The 17,828-nt window shown below is 51.8% G+C and overlaps 1 protein-coding gene across 4 annotated transcripts in view; it reads left to right on the forward strand.

The window, feature by feature from the left end:
* DLGAP4 (DLG associated protein 4) overlaps positions 1-17,828 on the forward strand; it is a 201,913-nt gene that overhangs the window by 114,417 nt on the left and 69,668 nt on the right. For 3 of the 4 annotated variants that reach the window (XM_059893033.1, XM_010811462.3, XM_059893034.1), the window contains exons 4-7: positions 2,190-2,431; positions 4,898-5,012; positions 7,600-7,650; positions 10,490-10,730. In XM_059893033.1, the coding sequence (XP_059749016.1) occupies positions 2,190-2,431; positions 4,898-5,012; positions 7,600-7,650; positions 10,490-10,730 (649 nt within the window). The remainder of the gene's footprint in view (positions 1-2,189; positions 2,432-4,897; positions 5,013-7,599; positions 7,651-10,489; positions 10,731-17,828) is intronic. The other variant, XM_010811463.3, reaches the window with a different exon arrangement.

The following is a 17,828-nucleotide window of genomic DNA, read 5'->3' on the forward strand; positions in this document are numbered from 1 at the left end:
AGCAGAATGTGATGAAGATGAGCAGGGAGCTGCAGGAGCCCAGAGGCCCTAAGTCCTTTTGGAGGACTAGCTTTTTTCTTTCAGACACTAGAGTTTATTGAGGCACTTATTATGCACCAAGATCCCACTGCTGGAAAGTGGCAGAAGGTTCAGAGACATCTCTGCTGCTACACACGCACTGGCCTCTCAAGGGCAGGGTGAGTGGCTGTGAACTGGGTAGCTCCCAGCACCACAGCCCAAGCTGTGGGTGAAAATGACAGGAAGTAGATTTCTGTTCACTAGATGGGAGGGGCTGCTTCAGTAGGTAGCGCGTGCCTCATCCCAGAGGGCAGGTCAGCACAGGCCTGGCCAGCCCTTGGGACCACATTAGATGCATTTTGAACTAGATGAACATCAAAGTCTGACAGATCCCTGCATTCTTGTCATTCTATATAAAATTCCAAAGACAGTGAGACTACGGAGGGGAAAGATTCTTTTTGTTTTTCCAAAGGGGGGAAATGAAATCTAGGCAGTATTTTATATATTTAAGGCTTTTGTGGCTCTCAATCTACCTTCCTTAGTTTAGAAATATAGGAGAGGGTGGTGTGCAACCTAGCTCCCTCTCAGATAATGTAGTTTAGTCTGATCATGTGAAAATGCTTCAGAAACACCATGAAAAAGTGACCCTGCGGGCGCTGGGGTAATGCCAACTGTTTGCTCCACAGGAAGTAGGTGGGTAAGAGCTGCGGAAGCAACAGGTGTTGAGCAGGGGGTATATAAAGCCACCTCCCAAGGGACAGGTGAGGAAGAGAGGACGGACTAGCCAATGGTTTGGGGTGGAATGTACAGAACAGTCAGCGGGGAGAAGGAGTTAATGAGAAGTCTGCAGGGGGGGACCTGGGCTGGGAATCCCAGGCAGGGACCTTCCCTCAGCCAGGAATCAGCCACCAGCAATGCAGGGACCAAGAAGAATGTGCACTCTGCAGGCATGGTGATTTGGGAAGTGTGTGCATTTGTGGGTGTGGGCAAGAATCGGTGTGCTGTGTGCACTGAGAAACGTGTGCCTGGGTGTCCACAGTGACATATAGACCCAGCGAGAGTGTGAGCTCTGCATGTGTTGAGGCAGGGACACGGTGAGGCGGGGACAAGTTGAGGTGGGTCTGAGGCACACTGGTGGCTAGTGTGCACGTGAGAAGGCGTGTAAGCTCTGTGTTCACATCATGTACTCACTGAGGGAGGGGCACACCTCGAAGTGGCTGGGGTGTGTCCTTGGGGAGGCGGGAGTGGGGGTTATGCCTGCTCTCTGAGATGAGTGTACATGGCACGGTGTGTTCACCCTGTGCTGGGCTGAGGTACGGCCATACTCCATCACATGGTGACCATCCACTGTCGTGGATACATCGGTGGGTATCAGGTGAAGGAGGGCGTAGACTGTGTGCTTCCTGGAGCGGCTGGCGGATCCTGGCCTCAGAGGGCAGGAGAGGTCCCCTCAGTTGGTTTGCCATTGTAATCACTGCGGTCAGGGCTCCCCTCACAGCTGCAACCTCGCTTGCCCTATCACAGCTCCCTTCCACTGATGGGGTCCCTGGGGTTCAGATGGGAACACTGAGCCCTTTTTCCAGCTCACCACATGGCTGCCCAACCCGGGAAAGCCCCTCTGCTCTTGGTACCTCAATTCACCCATCTATGGGGTGAGGAATGTTGGTTGACCCCAGAGACCTCACCCCCATCCTTCAGGTGAGGTCCTCTGGCTGGGGCCCTCTGACTTGTCCTCCCTCACCATCCTAAGGTCTGGGGACCTCTTTCAGGCCTGCGGCTCTCATCTGTGCAGTGAGATCATGAGCCATCCACTGAGTTGGTGGGGGAAGTGACAGGAAGGTAACGGTGCTTACACTGTAGCTGGGGTGGAAGCCATTGTGAACATTCTGTCTGGGCGGTTTTGCTGGGGCACCCAGCCTGGGATCCATGGAGAAATCTAAGGTCAGGGAAGGTCACATAGTGAAACTTCCCAGGATATCCTTCGACGGTAAGGCCGAATTCTCCAAGATGGGAGAGCGAGGGAGCTTTACAGTCTTAGGGATGGGGATTCTATCCCGCAGCTCTTTCCCCAGGTGATGAGTCCCATCCTGGGTGGCCGGTGGCGCTCTGGGGGTGTGCGCTGCCCACCCGCAACCCCCGAGCCACCTTCGCTGAAAGCGGTCCATCCCCAGGTGCCCGGCGGCGGCGGCGAGTGGACCACCTCGCTGTTGTCCCCGCGCGAGGCGGACGCCACGGCCGAGGGCCCCATCCCGTGCCGGCGAATGCGCAGCGGCAGCTACATCAAAGCCATGGGCGACGAGGACAGTGACGAGTCCGGCGGCAGCCCCAAGCCCTCCCCCAAGACGGCGGCGCGGCGCCAGAGCTACCTGAGGGCCACTCAGCAGTCGCTGGGAGAGCAGAGCAATCCCCGCAGGTGAGCGCACAGCCCGGGCCTCTAGAGTCGCGCCCACAGGCCAGCTCCGCCCCCGGGAGCCCCGCACCAGAAGCCCTGGCCACTCGGAGTTCGGCTCCCTAAAAGGACCACGCCCTTAAAGTAAGCCACGCCCCGCGTGGGCCACGCCCCCCGGCTGTCCCCGCCTCCACCGGGCCCCACCCACTTGCGAGCTAGCCTCTGGGAAAGCCTCTTTACCTGCTTGCAACCCCTGCTCCAAGCCTCGCCTTCCAGGTGAGCCCCTCACAGGTATGCCCAACCCCTGAGAACCTGGCCTTCCTCCTCTTCGGCCGCCGGCTGAATGAATGAAGCAGCCCCGCAGATGAATCCTGCCCTCCAGCTTCAGACTCAGGTACCCTAGGTGAACCCTCCTTCAGTTTAGCCCCCCTCCTGAGATCCTCCTCCTTAGGTTGGCCCCTTCTCTTTGATGAATTGACTCCGGACAGCCCCGCCATTTGGTGAGCTACCCCACTACCCCCCTACCCCCCAGTTAAGTCCTGGCCACAGGTGAGCCTTATGCTCTGATAAAGCGTAAGGGGAGTCTCTCTAGAGACTGGCCCAGGTAAACCCTGCCCAAAGGAGCCACACCCCCAAGGTGGTTTCCCCTCCCACAGCCCCAGGAACTTCTCCAGGGGACCCTCTTCTGGCTAGAAGAGCCCTGCCCTTTGGAGGATGAGGGGGAATCCAGATGTCAAAGGGAGTGATACACAGCCTTCCCCTGCCCATTACCTCGCCTGGAATTCCTGGAATGGGGCCCAAACCTATTGTTTTAAGGCTTGAAAGAGTTAGTGAAAGTGTGAAAAATGAAATGCACTCACACAGAAAGCAACAATTAACATGTTAGAGAAGTGAGCTTTCACATGCAGAAGTCACAGTGGGGATTAGAACAGAAAAGAATGAGTAGAACACAGATGAAAGTTGTAGGCGATTCAGAACCCACTGAGGAAGAGAAACAAGTCAGAAGCAGACAAAAGACTTGGAAGGGTTAAAGGAAACGAGGTTAGTCCTAGTTCTTCAGTTCCTGGGGGCAACAGCCAAGGCTTCACTGAGAAGGTAGGCTGGGAGGACTGCAGCCATGGGAAGAGAGCAGAGCAGGTGACAGGAGCAGGGAGTCTCCTTGGCGAGGACAGAAGGCAGGGAATGGCCTCCAGGTGGGAATTCAGGACACCATGGGCTGTTTCTAGGTCTCACCCTCTCTGAGCCTTTTTCCCTAGCTTTAAGGAAAGGGGGCTGAGCTGGATGATCTCTAAGATCCCTTCTAGTCCTGACCTCCTACAATTCTTGAATGATCTGTGGGCATGGAGGTGGGAGAGGTGGGCAGGACCAGGGTACAGGCCTTGAATGAGAGCAAATTGATAATAGTAGTACAGGCATACTTCAAACCACGGTAATACAGAGAATATCCCAATAAAGTGAGTCACATGAATTTTTTTGTTTCCCAATGCATGTAAAAGCTATGTTTACATTCTAGTCTATTAGGTGTGCCATAGCATTATGTCTTTTAAAAAGTACATACCTTAATTTTAAAATGCTTTATTGCTGAAAAATGCTAAGCATCACCTGACAACTCAGGGTTGCCACAAACCTTCAATTTGTAAAAAAAAAAATTCTGCAGAGCACAGTAAGGGGAACTGCAATAAAAGGAGTATGCCTGTAGTAACAGTAATGGGGGCCATCTGTTAGCACTTGCTGCTCTCTGGGCTCTCTGCCTGCCCCAGTGCCCTTTAACCTGCATCTCTGAAACCGCCCCACAGCCCCAGCAGACAGGCATGGTGACACCCCCACTTAGAGGTGAGGAAACTGAGACTTACGGGGTGACAGCTTACCCAAGATCACCCTGGGAGGAGCCTGGGTTCCAGTCTAAGTTTGTCTATATCAAGGGCTGAGCTGTTGGCAGCTTGGATCTTACTTTGAGAGCAGTGGTGCAGAGGAGACTCATGGTCAGGTAGTTGTGAGAAAGACTGAAGCACCAGGACTGTAGGGGAAAAGTGGTGAGTCTTCAGGAGCCTGGAGGAGGCTACCTGGACGTTCTGTCAAAACTGATGACCTTTGGGCAATCTTGGCTGGAGGTCAAGGCTTGTGGGCCTTGACAGTCTCCTCTGTCCAGCCTCTGGAATTGCCCCAGGCCTGCAGAGGAAGGCGCTGTAGAATTGAGCTGGTGTGGAGTGCCTCTGGTTTGAAACAGTCAAAAGCGAGCTTGTGCTGCCACCTCGTGACTACAGCAGACATGACCAATGAAGGCCGCCTGCACCTACGAGACTCACAAGGCATCCAAAAGCTAGGAGCTCTCCCCTTGCTCATCACCCCTCATACTACCCAGGCTGGCAGTGACTTCCATTTTCCCCTCTACCACTGGATAACCTTGGCCAGTTTTCCCACCTCTGGGCCTCAGTTTCCCAGGCTAAACAAAGAGGAGACTGAGCCCCATCTGCTCCCCATCCTCCCCAGGAGTCTGGACCGCCTGGATTCCGTGGACATGCTGCTGCCCTCCAAGTGTCCGAGCTGGGAGGAGGAATACAACCCTGTCAGTGACAGCCTCAACGACTCCAGCTGCATCAGCCAGGTGAGGGCGGTGGGGAGGCAGAAGGCCAGTGGGCTGGAGAGAGCCCCAACTCCCACCCAGGGGAAGGACCAACATCCAGGTCCAGCCTCTGCTGAGTAGTCCCAGCATGTCTGCCCTGTGCTTCTGTTTAGTCTTGGTTCCTGAAGCTGTCTGTGCATGCCTCTTCCTCACTGAGCGTCCAGTGCCTGGAGAGCAACCCCAGGGCCCGACACTGATGGCCTGAGCTGTGGCCACAGAGGGAGGGGTTGCACTACTGCTGTCCACCCAGAAGTACCGAGGACGTGGAACTGGAGACCTGGCTTTCAGTCCCAGTCTTGTCACTGACAGTGTAAACCCAGGTCAAATCCCCCGCCCCCCTTCCTGGAGCCTCAGTTGCCTGACTTATCACCAGAAGGTAATCTTTCCTATTTGAAAGGGTTGTGAGGCATCAGTGAGATAATAAACACAGTGTGCTCAGCACAGGGTAGCTACCTTGATGGTTCGTGCTGCCATCTTGCTGTATGACTTCCGGCAAGTTGCTTCTCCACTCTGGACCCCCATGTCCCATCTGCTTGGTGGATAGCTGGGCTTCCAGGACCCGGCCAGTTCTGCCAGTAATAGTGGTAAGCATGCTGTGCTGTTAATTCTCTCAACCATCAGCTCCTGGATCCCTCACCACCACCCCAGAGGGTCCATATCCATATCCCCATTTCACAGATGAGGAAACTGAGGCCCAATTAGGTAGGATCACACGGGGAGGAGGAGGCGAAACTGGGCAGAGATGGACTGTCAGGCCCAAACCTGGACCTCAGTCCCTACTGTGTTGTGCACAGTACTTTACCATTTGCAAAGGGATAGCCAGGCAAGGCTCGAGGGCTCCCTCCACAGTGTGAATGGGGGGACGAGGCCCAGAGAGGGCAGACACCTGCCAACGGTAGCACAGTGAGGCAGCAGAGACAGTCAGGTGCAGACCCAGCTGCCTCTCTAGGCAGGAACAGGCCCCAGGTCTCACTGCGTGCAGCCCCACTGCCCGGGCTAATGGACTGCTTAGAACTTTTGGACCTCAGATCCCCACCACACCATTATTCCTAGCCTGGCCAAGCTCTCCCCAGCCCCCCACCCTCAGGACTGTCATTCCCAGACTCCAAGGAGACTGACCTCAGATGGGGGGTGAGGTAGAGCCCCCCCACCCCAGCCAGGGGACCCTCTGCCCCTCCCATCCTCCAGGTCCCACCAAGTCTCACCTGAACAGTTGTGCTGGCCTCTGTGCCTGTCACCTCCAACCTATTCACGGTGGCCAGAGGGAGCTAGCAAAAGGCAGAAGTCAGATCACGTCACCTGCTCCGCACCATCCCATAGCTCCTGCCTACCCCCAGGAAAGCCAGACCCGTGAGGCCTGGCCTCCCTCTCAGAGGTAATCTCTGACATATTCTGTCACCGGCCCTGCTCCTGCCACACTGGCCTCCTTTTGCTGCTTACATCCCTCATTCCTGCCCCCGCCTCCCCATGCTTGTTCCTCCCTGGGAGCACTCTTCTCTCAGATCTTTGCACAGCTGGTTCCTCTGTGTGATCCAGGTCTTGGCTCAAATGTCACCTCAGAGAGACCTGCAGTATCACTTCCCACCTCAGGGGTGCCTGGGGCCCTGTTCCCTTACCTTGCTTCATTGTCTCAACAGCACTTCGCACTATCAAGAATTATATTTGTTTGCTTATTTATTTGGTGTCTGTCTCACCCTTAAGACTGGGAGCTCCCTGCAGACGGGGCCCTTGCTGTCTTGTCCCCAAGCAGGTGGCGCGGGGCATGAGGTGTGTGCTGGATGGACAGTGCCCTTCCCTGTCTCTCCCATCCTGTCTGTCCTCTCATCCCTCAGCTGTCTTGTCTGTGTCCCTCTGCTTTTCTCTCCTCTCATTCACATTTTTCTCTGATTCTCTCCAGTACGTCTCATCTCCATGTTTCTCTCTGGGTCTGTCTGTCTGTCTCACGTGCACCCTCTCCATCCCCCACCTGGCCTTGGCACTGGAAACACTATTTTGTCCTTTGGCCACACAAAAAGGTATATGGAATCAGCCAGGCTGGGGACACCACCAGTCTCTCCCACTACCCCCTGCCTAGCCCCAGTTCTCTTCTGGCCTAGAGTGCTCTGAACCCCCAACCCTCACCCTGTGAAGCTTGAGTGACCTGAGCCACATATGTGGCCTCAAAGTCAGAGATGTCCAATTCTGTCTGTATCTCTGAGCCTCAACTCCTGCCAGGAGAAGCTCCCCTCCCACCAGGCACTGGACTGGGTAAGCCCTGACCAGGGAAGAGAAGCCTCCAGGTTCTTCCCCTAATCTATAGATCCTGGGAGGCTACCTGCCCAGCTGACAGGCAGCAGAGAGGACATCCATGGTCCCAGAAGCCAACCCAGGAGAAACATGTATAAACCCAGTCTCAGAAGGAGTGAGCCTCCTATCCCTGGAGGAAACCAAAACCTCCTAGTAAGTGGGCCCCAGCCAGTCTGGAGAGGAGGTTAGACCAGCCCCAAGTTCTCTTGTAGCCGAGCCTGAAGACCCCTCCCCAGCCCCCAGCCTCGGTCTGCCCATAACCCTCCCCATCTCTTTCCTGCAGATTTTTGGACAGGCCTCCCTGATCCCCCAGTTGTTTGGCCACGAACAGCAGGTCAGTATGTTTGCCATTCTCTCACCGCCCCATCCCAGAGTCTAGGGCTGGGCCTAGGCACCTCAGTGTCCTGGCCCTTAACCCGGATAGCTGCAAGCAGAGCTAGCACCAGGAAAACCTCCTCCAAGGAGGATGGAATTGGGGCTCATATTGGCACCTGGACCTTTCACTCCCTGGCCCTGTCACTTCACTTCTCTGTGCCTCAGTTTCCTCTTCTCAAAAATGGAAAAGAATGAGTTAGGTTCTATGGATGAGGCAAGAATAGCCCCACGACATTAGGACAGCATTGTAATCAACTCTACTTTTTAAAAAAGAGTAACCCTAGGATAAGGGAAGGCATATCCTGAGAGATTCTAGCTCCCTCCTTGTCTTTTCCCCCAAAGCCTGGGAAAGGCCAGGCAAGACTGTTCTATTTGGACAGATCAGGGGCTGGGGACATTGGTCTCCATGTTCCAGGCCCCAGATCCTCTGACTTATCTCTTTTCTTGAATTCCATCAAGATTTTTAAGGATGTTAGGGTTCTGGAATGAATGCAGAGACTTTTCAAGTTTACCAAAGTTGGTGAAGATGATGCTGGTACTGGCACTGTCTGCCTGTCCTAAGGGTGCCCGGGGGTAGGATGCACACACATCTTACCCCCGGAAGTGGTCCTTTCCTCCCCCCATGCCCCAGCCCCAAGGCCACATGCCCTACAGAGTAGAATTAGGACTGGCCCTACATCTCCTGATTCCAGCCGTGGATGCCTGATGCACCTCCCACCTTCATTTCGGAGTTCCTCTTGATCGCACTGATGCAGAGGGTCTTTGGGGAGCCCACAGTGGGCCAGGTGATCTCTTCCTTCCTTCAACAGCCTCGTGATAAGGGTGTGATGTTTCACATATAAAACCTCCAGGGGAGGTTCCCTACATGCAGTGTACCCTTAGTGGTACACATACCAACAGCACTGACCAGCTGGCCTCTCCCCCAAGAGCTTGGGAGCATCTTAACCAACACTCACAAATCCTTGCAATCACCCCCACAGAGCTTCCTGTGATAACAGATACAGGTTATCAGGTATTTACTTTCCCCCCAACACTCTTCAAAGCATGCGATATGAATGATCTCATTTAATCTTGACCATCATTCTGTGAAATCTGGTCTCCAATTAGCCCCCATTTTATATATGGGGAAACCGAGGCACAGAGCAGTTCAGTGACTCGCCCACATTCATATTGTGAGAAAATGATGGACCTGGCAGTGAAACTCTGGCCATCTAGCTCCAGAGCTGGGCCATTACTGTGCAATCCCAAAGCAAGACCTCATTGCCCTTGGCAATCACAAGGGTCTCTCAGTATACCTCCCTCAGGTTGCAATTTTGGAGGATAAACACCTATCTCTTTAATACCCCCTCCAGGTGAATTCTGGATATGTCACATGGCCTACATGTTAATTTATCAGTGCTGTCTGATAGAACCTGGTGATAATTAGAAATGTTCTATAATCCATGCTGTCCAATAAAGGTAGCATGAGCAAGTGCAATGTGGCTGCTGTAATTAGGGAACTGAAATTCTTAAAAATTATATTTAACTTGACCCTAGATAGCCACACATGGTTAATTGCTACCATATCGAACAGAGCAAATTTAGCCCTTTCCAAACATATACTCTAAATTGGGTGATGATCCCACTAGCCAATTTACCTGGTGCAGGACCTGATAAGTTCACAGGCGTTCCACTCCATTTAGAGGAGGAAACACTGGTCTAAAGGATAGTGCTGGCCTGAGGTCACACAGCAGGTCCAGGGCAGAGCTGGCCCCAGGCCCAGCCTCATCTTTTCCTCCACGTGGTGGAGGAAACTTTTGCCCCCCTGCCCTCTTGCCCAGGTGTCTCCCAAGACCCCTAACCAGTGTCCATCTTTGGCCAACTCACTCCTCAGCTCATACTTTGTGATCCCCAGGTACCAAGATGGCCTGAGACATGGGTCAGACAGACCCTCCCAGAACTCTTGGAGGGTATATGTATGGTGAGGCCCCTCTATGCTCACAACTCCAGCTGCAGATTTGTAGGATCTTGAATGGTTTTCTCTAGAGGGACACTTAGAAACCATCCAGATGAGGTTGAGCTAAAGGAGAGATGGCAAATAGCACATATACCACCATTCTCCATATTGCCCGTGGCAGACATCACTAATCGATCCTCACTGCCACGACCCTCATTCCAGTATTATTTTCTCCCACCAGACTATTGCATCGCTTCGTCTCTGGCCTCTGCCTCCATTCCACACCCTCTATCCAACATCCATTCTATGTCACAGGGCTAGATTAATCTTCCTTAAATACACATTTGGAGTGTTGATTCTGCTACTTCCTCACTGGGTGTACCTGGCAAGTATCTTCCCCTCAGTTGCCTTCAGTTTCTTTGCTTATAAAAATGAAGGAATTGGACCATAAGATGGTAAATGTCTAGCACATCTACTGCCACCTCCCCATTCCAACCGTCAGGGCAAACATTACTAATTGAGTATAGCCTTCTTTCTGGTTGACTTCAGATGTGACCTCAAAATCTATTAGTTAATCAGTCTGAACACATAAGATATAACCTAGTTAACATCCTAGAAAGTATATTGAACAGTTTCTCCTCCATCTTAGAGATGGGAAAATTGAGGCCCAGAGAGGTGAGAGGGGCTGCCTATTTCTTAAGGGCTCCCTCTGCCCATCGCATGCCCTGAGTGAGATGGGAACAGGAAGGTGGGCTGAGTTGCAGCACCAGACTCCAGCTCTGCAGCTGAGCCCACCACCAAGCACCCCCATCCCTCCAGAATGGGTGGAGATGGCCCCTGATGCCTGCTTTTGCCCGGACAGGTCCGGGAGGCAGATCTGAGCGACCAGTACGAGGCGGCCTGCGAGTCGGCCTGCAGTGAAGCGGAGTCGACTGCGGCTGAGGCTCTAGACTTGCCGCTGCCCAGCTACTTCCGCTCCCGCAGCCACAGCTACTTGCGCGCCATCCAGGCAGGCTGCTCGCAGGAGGAGGACAGTGTTTCCCTGCAGTCCCTTTCCCCACCGCCCAGCACCGGCAGCCTCAGCAATAGTCGCACGCTTCCGAGTGAGTACCGAGGTGGGGGCGGGACTTGTTCGTTTGTTTTGCCAGGGGGCCCCTGGGACCGTGCCTGGTGGACTGCAGGTGGATAGGAATCCATAGTGGGCAAGCCAGGAGTGGAGGGGTGGTTAGGCAAAGCAGGAGCCCTTGGGGCTGAACTTCCCACCAATTGGTAAACTGGAGCTCAAATGGGGTGTGGGGGAGGGGGTCACAGAGAGAGATGTCAACACTGGGAGTGGGGTGAAGAGGTCTAGCTTGTGAGGTACTTGGTGGCCCCTGGGTCTCTAAAACCCTGATTCAGAGCAGCCTCCTGCTGGCAGGCAGAGCTCACTGAAGCCCTACTTACCGGTTTGGATTAGTTCAGGTAGGCAAACCTGTGGGGAGAGTGGGACCCTGCAGGGAAGAGAATGGGATTTACACTGAGCCATTTCAAAGGGGTGAGTTTGCAGGTGTCTCTCATATTCACAATCAGGGACAACCTGTCCTTCCTGATACCTGTTCTGAGTTCTCTGACAATAACCCAGGGATGATCAGAGAAAAGGGGGACCCTCTCTCCCAGAGCAAGCCATGATATCAAGACCAAGGAAAATCATAGTACAGTTTCTAGCTTAGTAGACAGAACTTTGATCTCACTCTAGCAGCAACTTTTCCTCCCCGAGCTTCAGTTTCCCCATCTATAAATTGAAGCATAAACCAGATGCCAGAGAGCTCTCCAGCAGATGAAGTAAGTCTGTGCCTGGGGAGGCTTAGGTGGGTAGGGCCTTGCACGTGGTAGGAGCTGACAAGTGTAGTTGTTATTACTGGTTCTCAGTCTTGACTTGGAGCCTCCTGACAATCAAAGGCATTTGGGGTTGGATTATTGTAGGAGAAGACACTTGTTTCAAGTGCTCAGTTGGTGTTTAATATGATCAAATGAGCCTGAATCTCAAGGAATTCTATACACAAGAAACCAGCTTATTGACTGGAATGAACTTGGCTGGGGACAGAGCAAGAAACCACTGTGTTTCACTATTGCCTTTCAAATCATGGGTGATATCTGGGCAGGTTCCTGAGCTTTTCCTATCCCTTTTAGACCTTAAGGAACAGTCTCGTTTTCAGATATTGAGAGTCTGGCCTCATGTCAAAATGCCAGGCTCATCCACTTCAGACCTCATGCACCTGGTAGCTAGGGCTTGACTGGGCTGGAAAGCCCACACTGGGGAGCTGGGCATGGTGGTCAGTGTCTCCTGGGTTCCTTGTTCACCAGTGGCCATTGCTGGTTCCTCCAGTGGGAGGGGAAGGTCGCTAGCGCAGGGGTTGTCTAGCATCAGGACTTTTCTGTGGGACAGATGCCACTTGCTGGTCTTTCTCTAAGAAAGAGGGCCTGAAGGCCCTCATGATGCCTTCTCTCCTGGCCTGGGCAGACCCCCTCCAGGCCACTGCTGCTTATTCCCCCTCAGCTTCTCCATGCAGTGGTCCCTCTCCTCCCCACTCAGCCTCTTTTTGCCAGGGGACCTGCCCCTGCCAGGCAGGCTTCTTGGACAGATTCCTCTGACAACAACTCCAGCCCTACTGTCTCCTCAGCTCGACTTAACCTATATGACAGTGGGGCCTGTGCCTTGCAAAACTCTGAAAGTACAGGGTGGTCTGCTACCCCCTTCCTTCTAGCTAACCCTGCCAGCCTCTCCATTTTAGGAGTCTCAAGCAGGCATTGGGGTTCACATTGCTTGGCCTCCAAATCCAGGGAATCTCTCTGCCCGACTCTCCCAGGTACACCATTCCAGTCCTCTAAGAGCCTTGGGTGGGAGGATCAGATTCTCCACATCACCAGGCCCAAGGGAAGTTCTCTTTCTTTTCTTTTTTTTTTTTGGTGGGGGTGGATGTGGGGGCACACTATGTGGCTTGCAGGATCTTAGTTCTCCAACCAGGGATCGAACCCATGCCCCCTGCAGTGGAAGCACAGAGTCTTACCCACTGGACCACCAGGGAAGTCCTGTAAGGGAAGTTCTCTAAGCAGAGGGTGAGCGTGGGGAATCAAACAGCACCTCCAACGATTTTGTTCAAATAAACCCTCATTCACCAATCTCCCCCTACCTCATTCACTCATAAATGGGCTGAGGTTGGGTGATGGGCTACATGACTCAGAACTGTTTGGAACCCTGTATTGGTCAACTATTGATACAACATTCCTGCATAACAACCACAAATGAGGTATAAAAAAAAAAGTAACATTTATTTCTTTTGCACCTCTGTGGTCAGCTGGAATGTGCTCCACATGTTTCTCACCCTCTTCCCGGGACCAAAGTGTCCTCCTGGGATCAGTGACTTTGGCAGGCCATGTTCTTCCTGTGGTGCTGGCAGAAGCGGAGGACAGCAAGCCTAACTACACAGGCACATTTCAAGGTCCCTGCTTGCATAATATCTACAAAAATCTTATTGGTTGAAGGGGGTCATATGACTAAGCTCAAGGACAAGGGATGGAGAAATACCCTCCCACCTTTGTGTAAGAAACTGATTTATATGGTAAAGTGTGAGGATTGAGGAAGGGGTGAAGAATCAGGGTCAGTAATTCAATCTACTGTGGTCCACTTTCTTGGCCACATTTAGTCCTGTCACTCTTACAGAAAATACCCTTATCCCAAAGATCCTGAAAAGTCTCATTCAACCATAACATCAGGATGTCATGGTACACCTGAAATTAATACTGAAAATCAACTATTCTTCAGTAATAAATAAATATATTTTTAAGGAAGAAAAAAGATCTCATGATCTGTGTCAAATCTGGATTTGGCTCCTCTTGATTGAGGAACCTAAAGCCTAAAAAAGAAAAAAAAGTATCTACCTCCCACCTCCCAAACACCTCCTCTACACACACACACACACACACACACACACACACACACACACACAGCATGCATTGGTGAAATAGGGACAGGATGACTTGCAGGTCACATTCTTGTTCAGAAGGAGGGGAGGAGGCTCAGAGACTTACTGATCCATGGCCATTGTGAAGTCCCTCTTGGCAAATGTTGGGCAAATACTCTGGGAGAGGGAATATCTCTTGATGAGGCCCAAGGTCTTGCTCCCTGGGGTTGATTCCCTAAGCCATGTTTTTCTATAGCTCTCTGGAAGCCCTTCCTTTTCCATTAGCCTTTTCTGGCCTTGTCTAAAGGAAGCACTGGAGAATATAGGTCTTTGGGCAGTTGATGAACTGTTGTTGCCTGCTTCCTGCCTGAAGGAAGTTAGGGACCCAGATGTCTTTTTACACTTTGAATGGTCTCAGTCTCTTTGGCCTAAGTGATCATTGTTTTGGCCACACACCTCCCTCAAACACTTTATGGGTTTTCTATGTATTGTATTCCACTTAACTTCCATGTTGCAAAAACTATACCATTAATTTTTAAGTTATGACAGTCTCTCTCTACTCAATTATGACTACTTTGGATACATCAGGCTTCTATGGGGCCATGCTCTAAAACTTTCTGGAAGCCCTTTTGAGCAGCTGAGAACATCTACTAAATGGTACCTTATTATTTTCAAGTATTAATAAAAGATGTTGTAACCGTGCTCTTGATTGGATCTGGCCCATATGTTATATCTTAACTGGTCATGACCTTGGTTTGGTCTTTGTCCCCAGGCTGCATATTAATTTGAGACTGATTTACTGGCTGGAGAAGTGTTGATTGATTTATTTTCCAACTTAGCCAAGTTCTGGGCTCTCTGTATTCCCTCTAAACACTCAACACTCCCTATATCTTTTATGAATTCCACTCTTTCTTGTAAGTCCTTTTCAAATCCAGCCCAGAGGCACCAGCTCTTGCTTTCAGCATTTACCTGGAAACCATCTTGCCCAAATCCATTGGTTCTCTTCAAATTACTATAGATGGACAGTTTTACCAAGCATTTGTCTCTCCATAGTGCAAGGTCACCTTTTTTCAAGCCTCCAGTAACAACTCACTGCGCACCACTTGGTCCCAGAGACAGTTCTACATATTTTTATTTTTATTGCTCATACACCCTACTCTTGGTACCAATTTCTGTATCTATCAACTATTATCACAATAATGCCATGGAACAAGCAAGCACATCTAATTTCAGCAGCACCCAATAATACACATTTGTTCTCATTCATGAGCTTTCCAGTCACCTAGTTTTGCTCTGCACGTCCTATATCCTTCTCCTCCTGGGACGAAAGTGCATTCCTGGAATCAGTGCCCAAGCCATGCCATGTGCTTTCCACGGCGGTGGCAGAAGTATAAGAGGGCTAAGCCCACTGTACAAGCACATTTCAAGTCTCCTGTGAACATCTGGTTGGTCAAAGCAAGTCACGTGAGCCCAAAGCCAAGGTCCAGGGAAATACACTCGACCTTTTGTGGGAGAAACTGCAGTTATGTAGCAAAGGGCATGAACACAGGGAAGGGTTGAGGACTGAGGCCAAAAATTCAGTCACAGCTCGTTCAGCACCTCCCATATGAATGATCCAGCACTTCTGGCTTTAAATGTAGGGGATGGCTGGGGGGAGGGGGGAGGACTTCAATTATTCTCAATTTGGGGACTTAAGCCCAAACCAAGATACTCAGGAAAGTATGGGAGGACTTCCCTGGTGGCCCAGTGGCTAAGACTCTGCGCTCCCTATGCAGAGGGCCTAGGTTCAATCCCTGGTCAGGGAACTAGATCCCGCCTGCCAAAACTAAAGATCTGGTGTTCTGCAACTAATATCTGGCACAGCCAAATTAATTAATTACTTTTAAATTAAAAAAAGAAAAAGAAAGAAAGAAAGTATTGGTAGCAACATCTGATACCTGCCCAGACATGTGTGCACATATATACCTATTTGTGAACATATATCAGATTCTATACCCTTAGACCTCTATGAAAACATATAAACCATATACACATTGGTGTTCTCACATGTATGCACACACACACACCTAATCTCTACATACAGTTGCACATGCTCTCACATATGTGTGTATGTCTTCTTCAAGGCTCATGCCACCTCCACACCAGTGAGGAAATTGTGCCCCTACCAGATTGGAGCCACCAAAAACATCTCCCCCCTCCCCGCCGCTCTGTTTCCCCACTCAGCCCTCCATCCAAGTCTCCATAGTGACCACTACATTCTTGCTTCTCTCTACGCTAACCTCTGACTCCCTCATGCTCAGCAGGTAGACTCACCTGTCTTGCAGGGAAAAGCAAAGTCACCAGATTTTCAGACCTCTGCCCAGAGCTGCAATTGGTCCCTTAGGTACCTTAGTGCTGGGTTAGGAAAGACACTTAACTGTCATCTGTTGCAAAATTATCATGTCTCACAATTTTTATTAGGCTTAGATCCTGTACTGCCATCTGCCACAAACATGTCATAATAAATGTATAATTCAATTATGTCTATTTTGTGAATAGCACCCTCTCCTATATGTGGCATCCTTAATCTGTGTACAACCTGTACCACCGTACATGGCAGTCTTGCCGGCCACCACCTCCCTCATTACAGACACACCCTAATATGCACAGGCACCCCCTCCTGCAGCCACTGTCTCCCTGCAGGGGTCTCCTGCTCAGAAGGCTACCCCCTGTCCTCAGCATATGTCTCCAAGAAGTGAGCCCACCGAGGACTCTTCTGAGCCCCCAAGTTGCTAAGGGGCATGAAAGCTCTTTGTCACTGTCACGTGGGCACATATGCTCTCGGGCCATCAGCCGGTGAGTGGGAGATGTGGGGGGCAATTATTGAGACAGTGAGAGCCTGGCAGTGGCGGGCCCCTCCCCAGTGGCCATGGGCAAGGCATGAAGCTGCCCACCCACCCGCTGGGAACTGGCCAACTTCCCAGCTGCCAGCGCTGCCTCCACAGACACCCCCCCTTTCCCTCCCCCTTTCTGACCCAGATTCCACATTCCAGAAATAGCTCTGGCAGGTGACTGGCAGGCGGGGGTCAGCCCCTACTGGGATAGTGGGGGAAGCAGCAGATACATGTTTAGGTACCTACACATGCCCCTCCCCAGCCACAGGACCTGCCGGGAAGGCCCCTGGGTAACCCTCAGTCTGCCCCATCCTCCGTCCTCTTTCTGCACTTCTGAGAAAGAAAAGAACAGAGAACGCCCTCCCTCTCACTCCTCCCATCTCTGACTCTGCCCACCTCCTTTCCTCTCCTCCCCCCCACCCTCCCTCCATCCCTTTCTCCCAGCTTCCCCTCCCCACCATCATCTTAGCCTTCTGTCTGTCTCCCTCAGCCCTATTTCTCCCCACCACCCTCTCTCCTGTTTTCCTCTCCATTTCTGACCTTTCTCCCTCCCCAGCCTGTCTCTCTCGCACTCCCTCTGAATCACAAGAGAGGCTGTGACATCACTCAGGAGCCGCGATGGTGGTGGGCTGCAGGGTGATGCCCACCACCTGCCCCTGCCCTGAGCCAGCTGCATTCTCTGCACGGGCACATGGGTACACGTGTGTACACACAGAGGTCCACACACCTGGGGTCACTCTCTGGTGGTGCTTGAGGCTCTAGGGTGAGCTGGGATAGGTTGCTGGCCTGGGAAACATCCTGGATCCTTTTGGATCTAGTTTCTGCTCTGCTAAGTCACTCTGGGTGGGTCCTGGCCCCTTTCTGTGCCCCAGATTCTCCATCTATGTTTTGAGGCTTGGATTTGGAGACCACCAAACACCGCCTATCTGAGTCACAGAATGCTCTGTCCTCCTTTCTTTGTTCCCTCTCCCCTCCCCCGGAACTCCCCGTTTCTTCTCTGATTCATTCTCTTCTGTACAGACACAGGAAGGGAGGCTGACAAAATTCCAGTAAGCAGCCAACCTTCCAGGCGGCCTCGTCCCCCAAGCCCTCTCCCAGGCCTGACCCTCCACAGTCTCTGATTATCACGCTATAGGCTCCTGTCAGGTTGGACACTCCAGTATCCAGAGTGTCAGGGCAGAGAGGAACCTCAAAGACCATCATGTCCAGCGATGCAAATAGGCTTCAACTCATGTGTCATTCCTGATCCCTGGAGCTCAGGACTGAGAGTGAGTTAAGCAGAGAAGCGTGGCACCATTGATTAGTGATGTCTGCTTTGGCCAGGAGAGTTGCATTTATCTGACATTCCTGATTTAGCCCAGTTAATCATGCGCACACACATACACAC

Source organism: Bos taurus, chromosome 13, assembly GCF_002263795.3.
Source record: "Bos taurus isolate L1 Dominette 01449 registration number 42190680 breed Hereford chromosome 13, ARS-UCD2.0, whole genome shotgun sequence".
NCBI lineage: Eukaryota > Metazoa > Chordata > Mammalia > Artiodactyla > Bovidae > Bos > Bos taurus.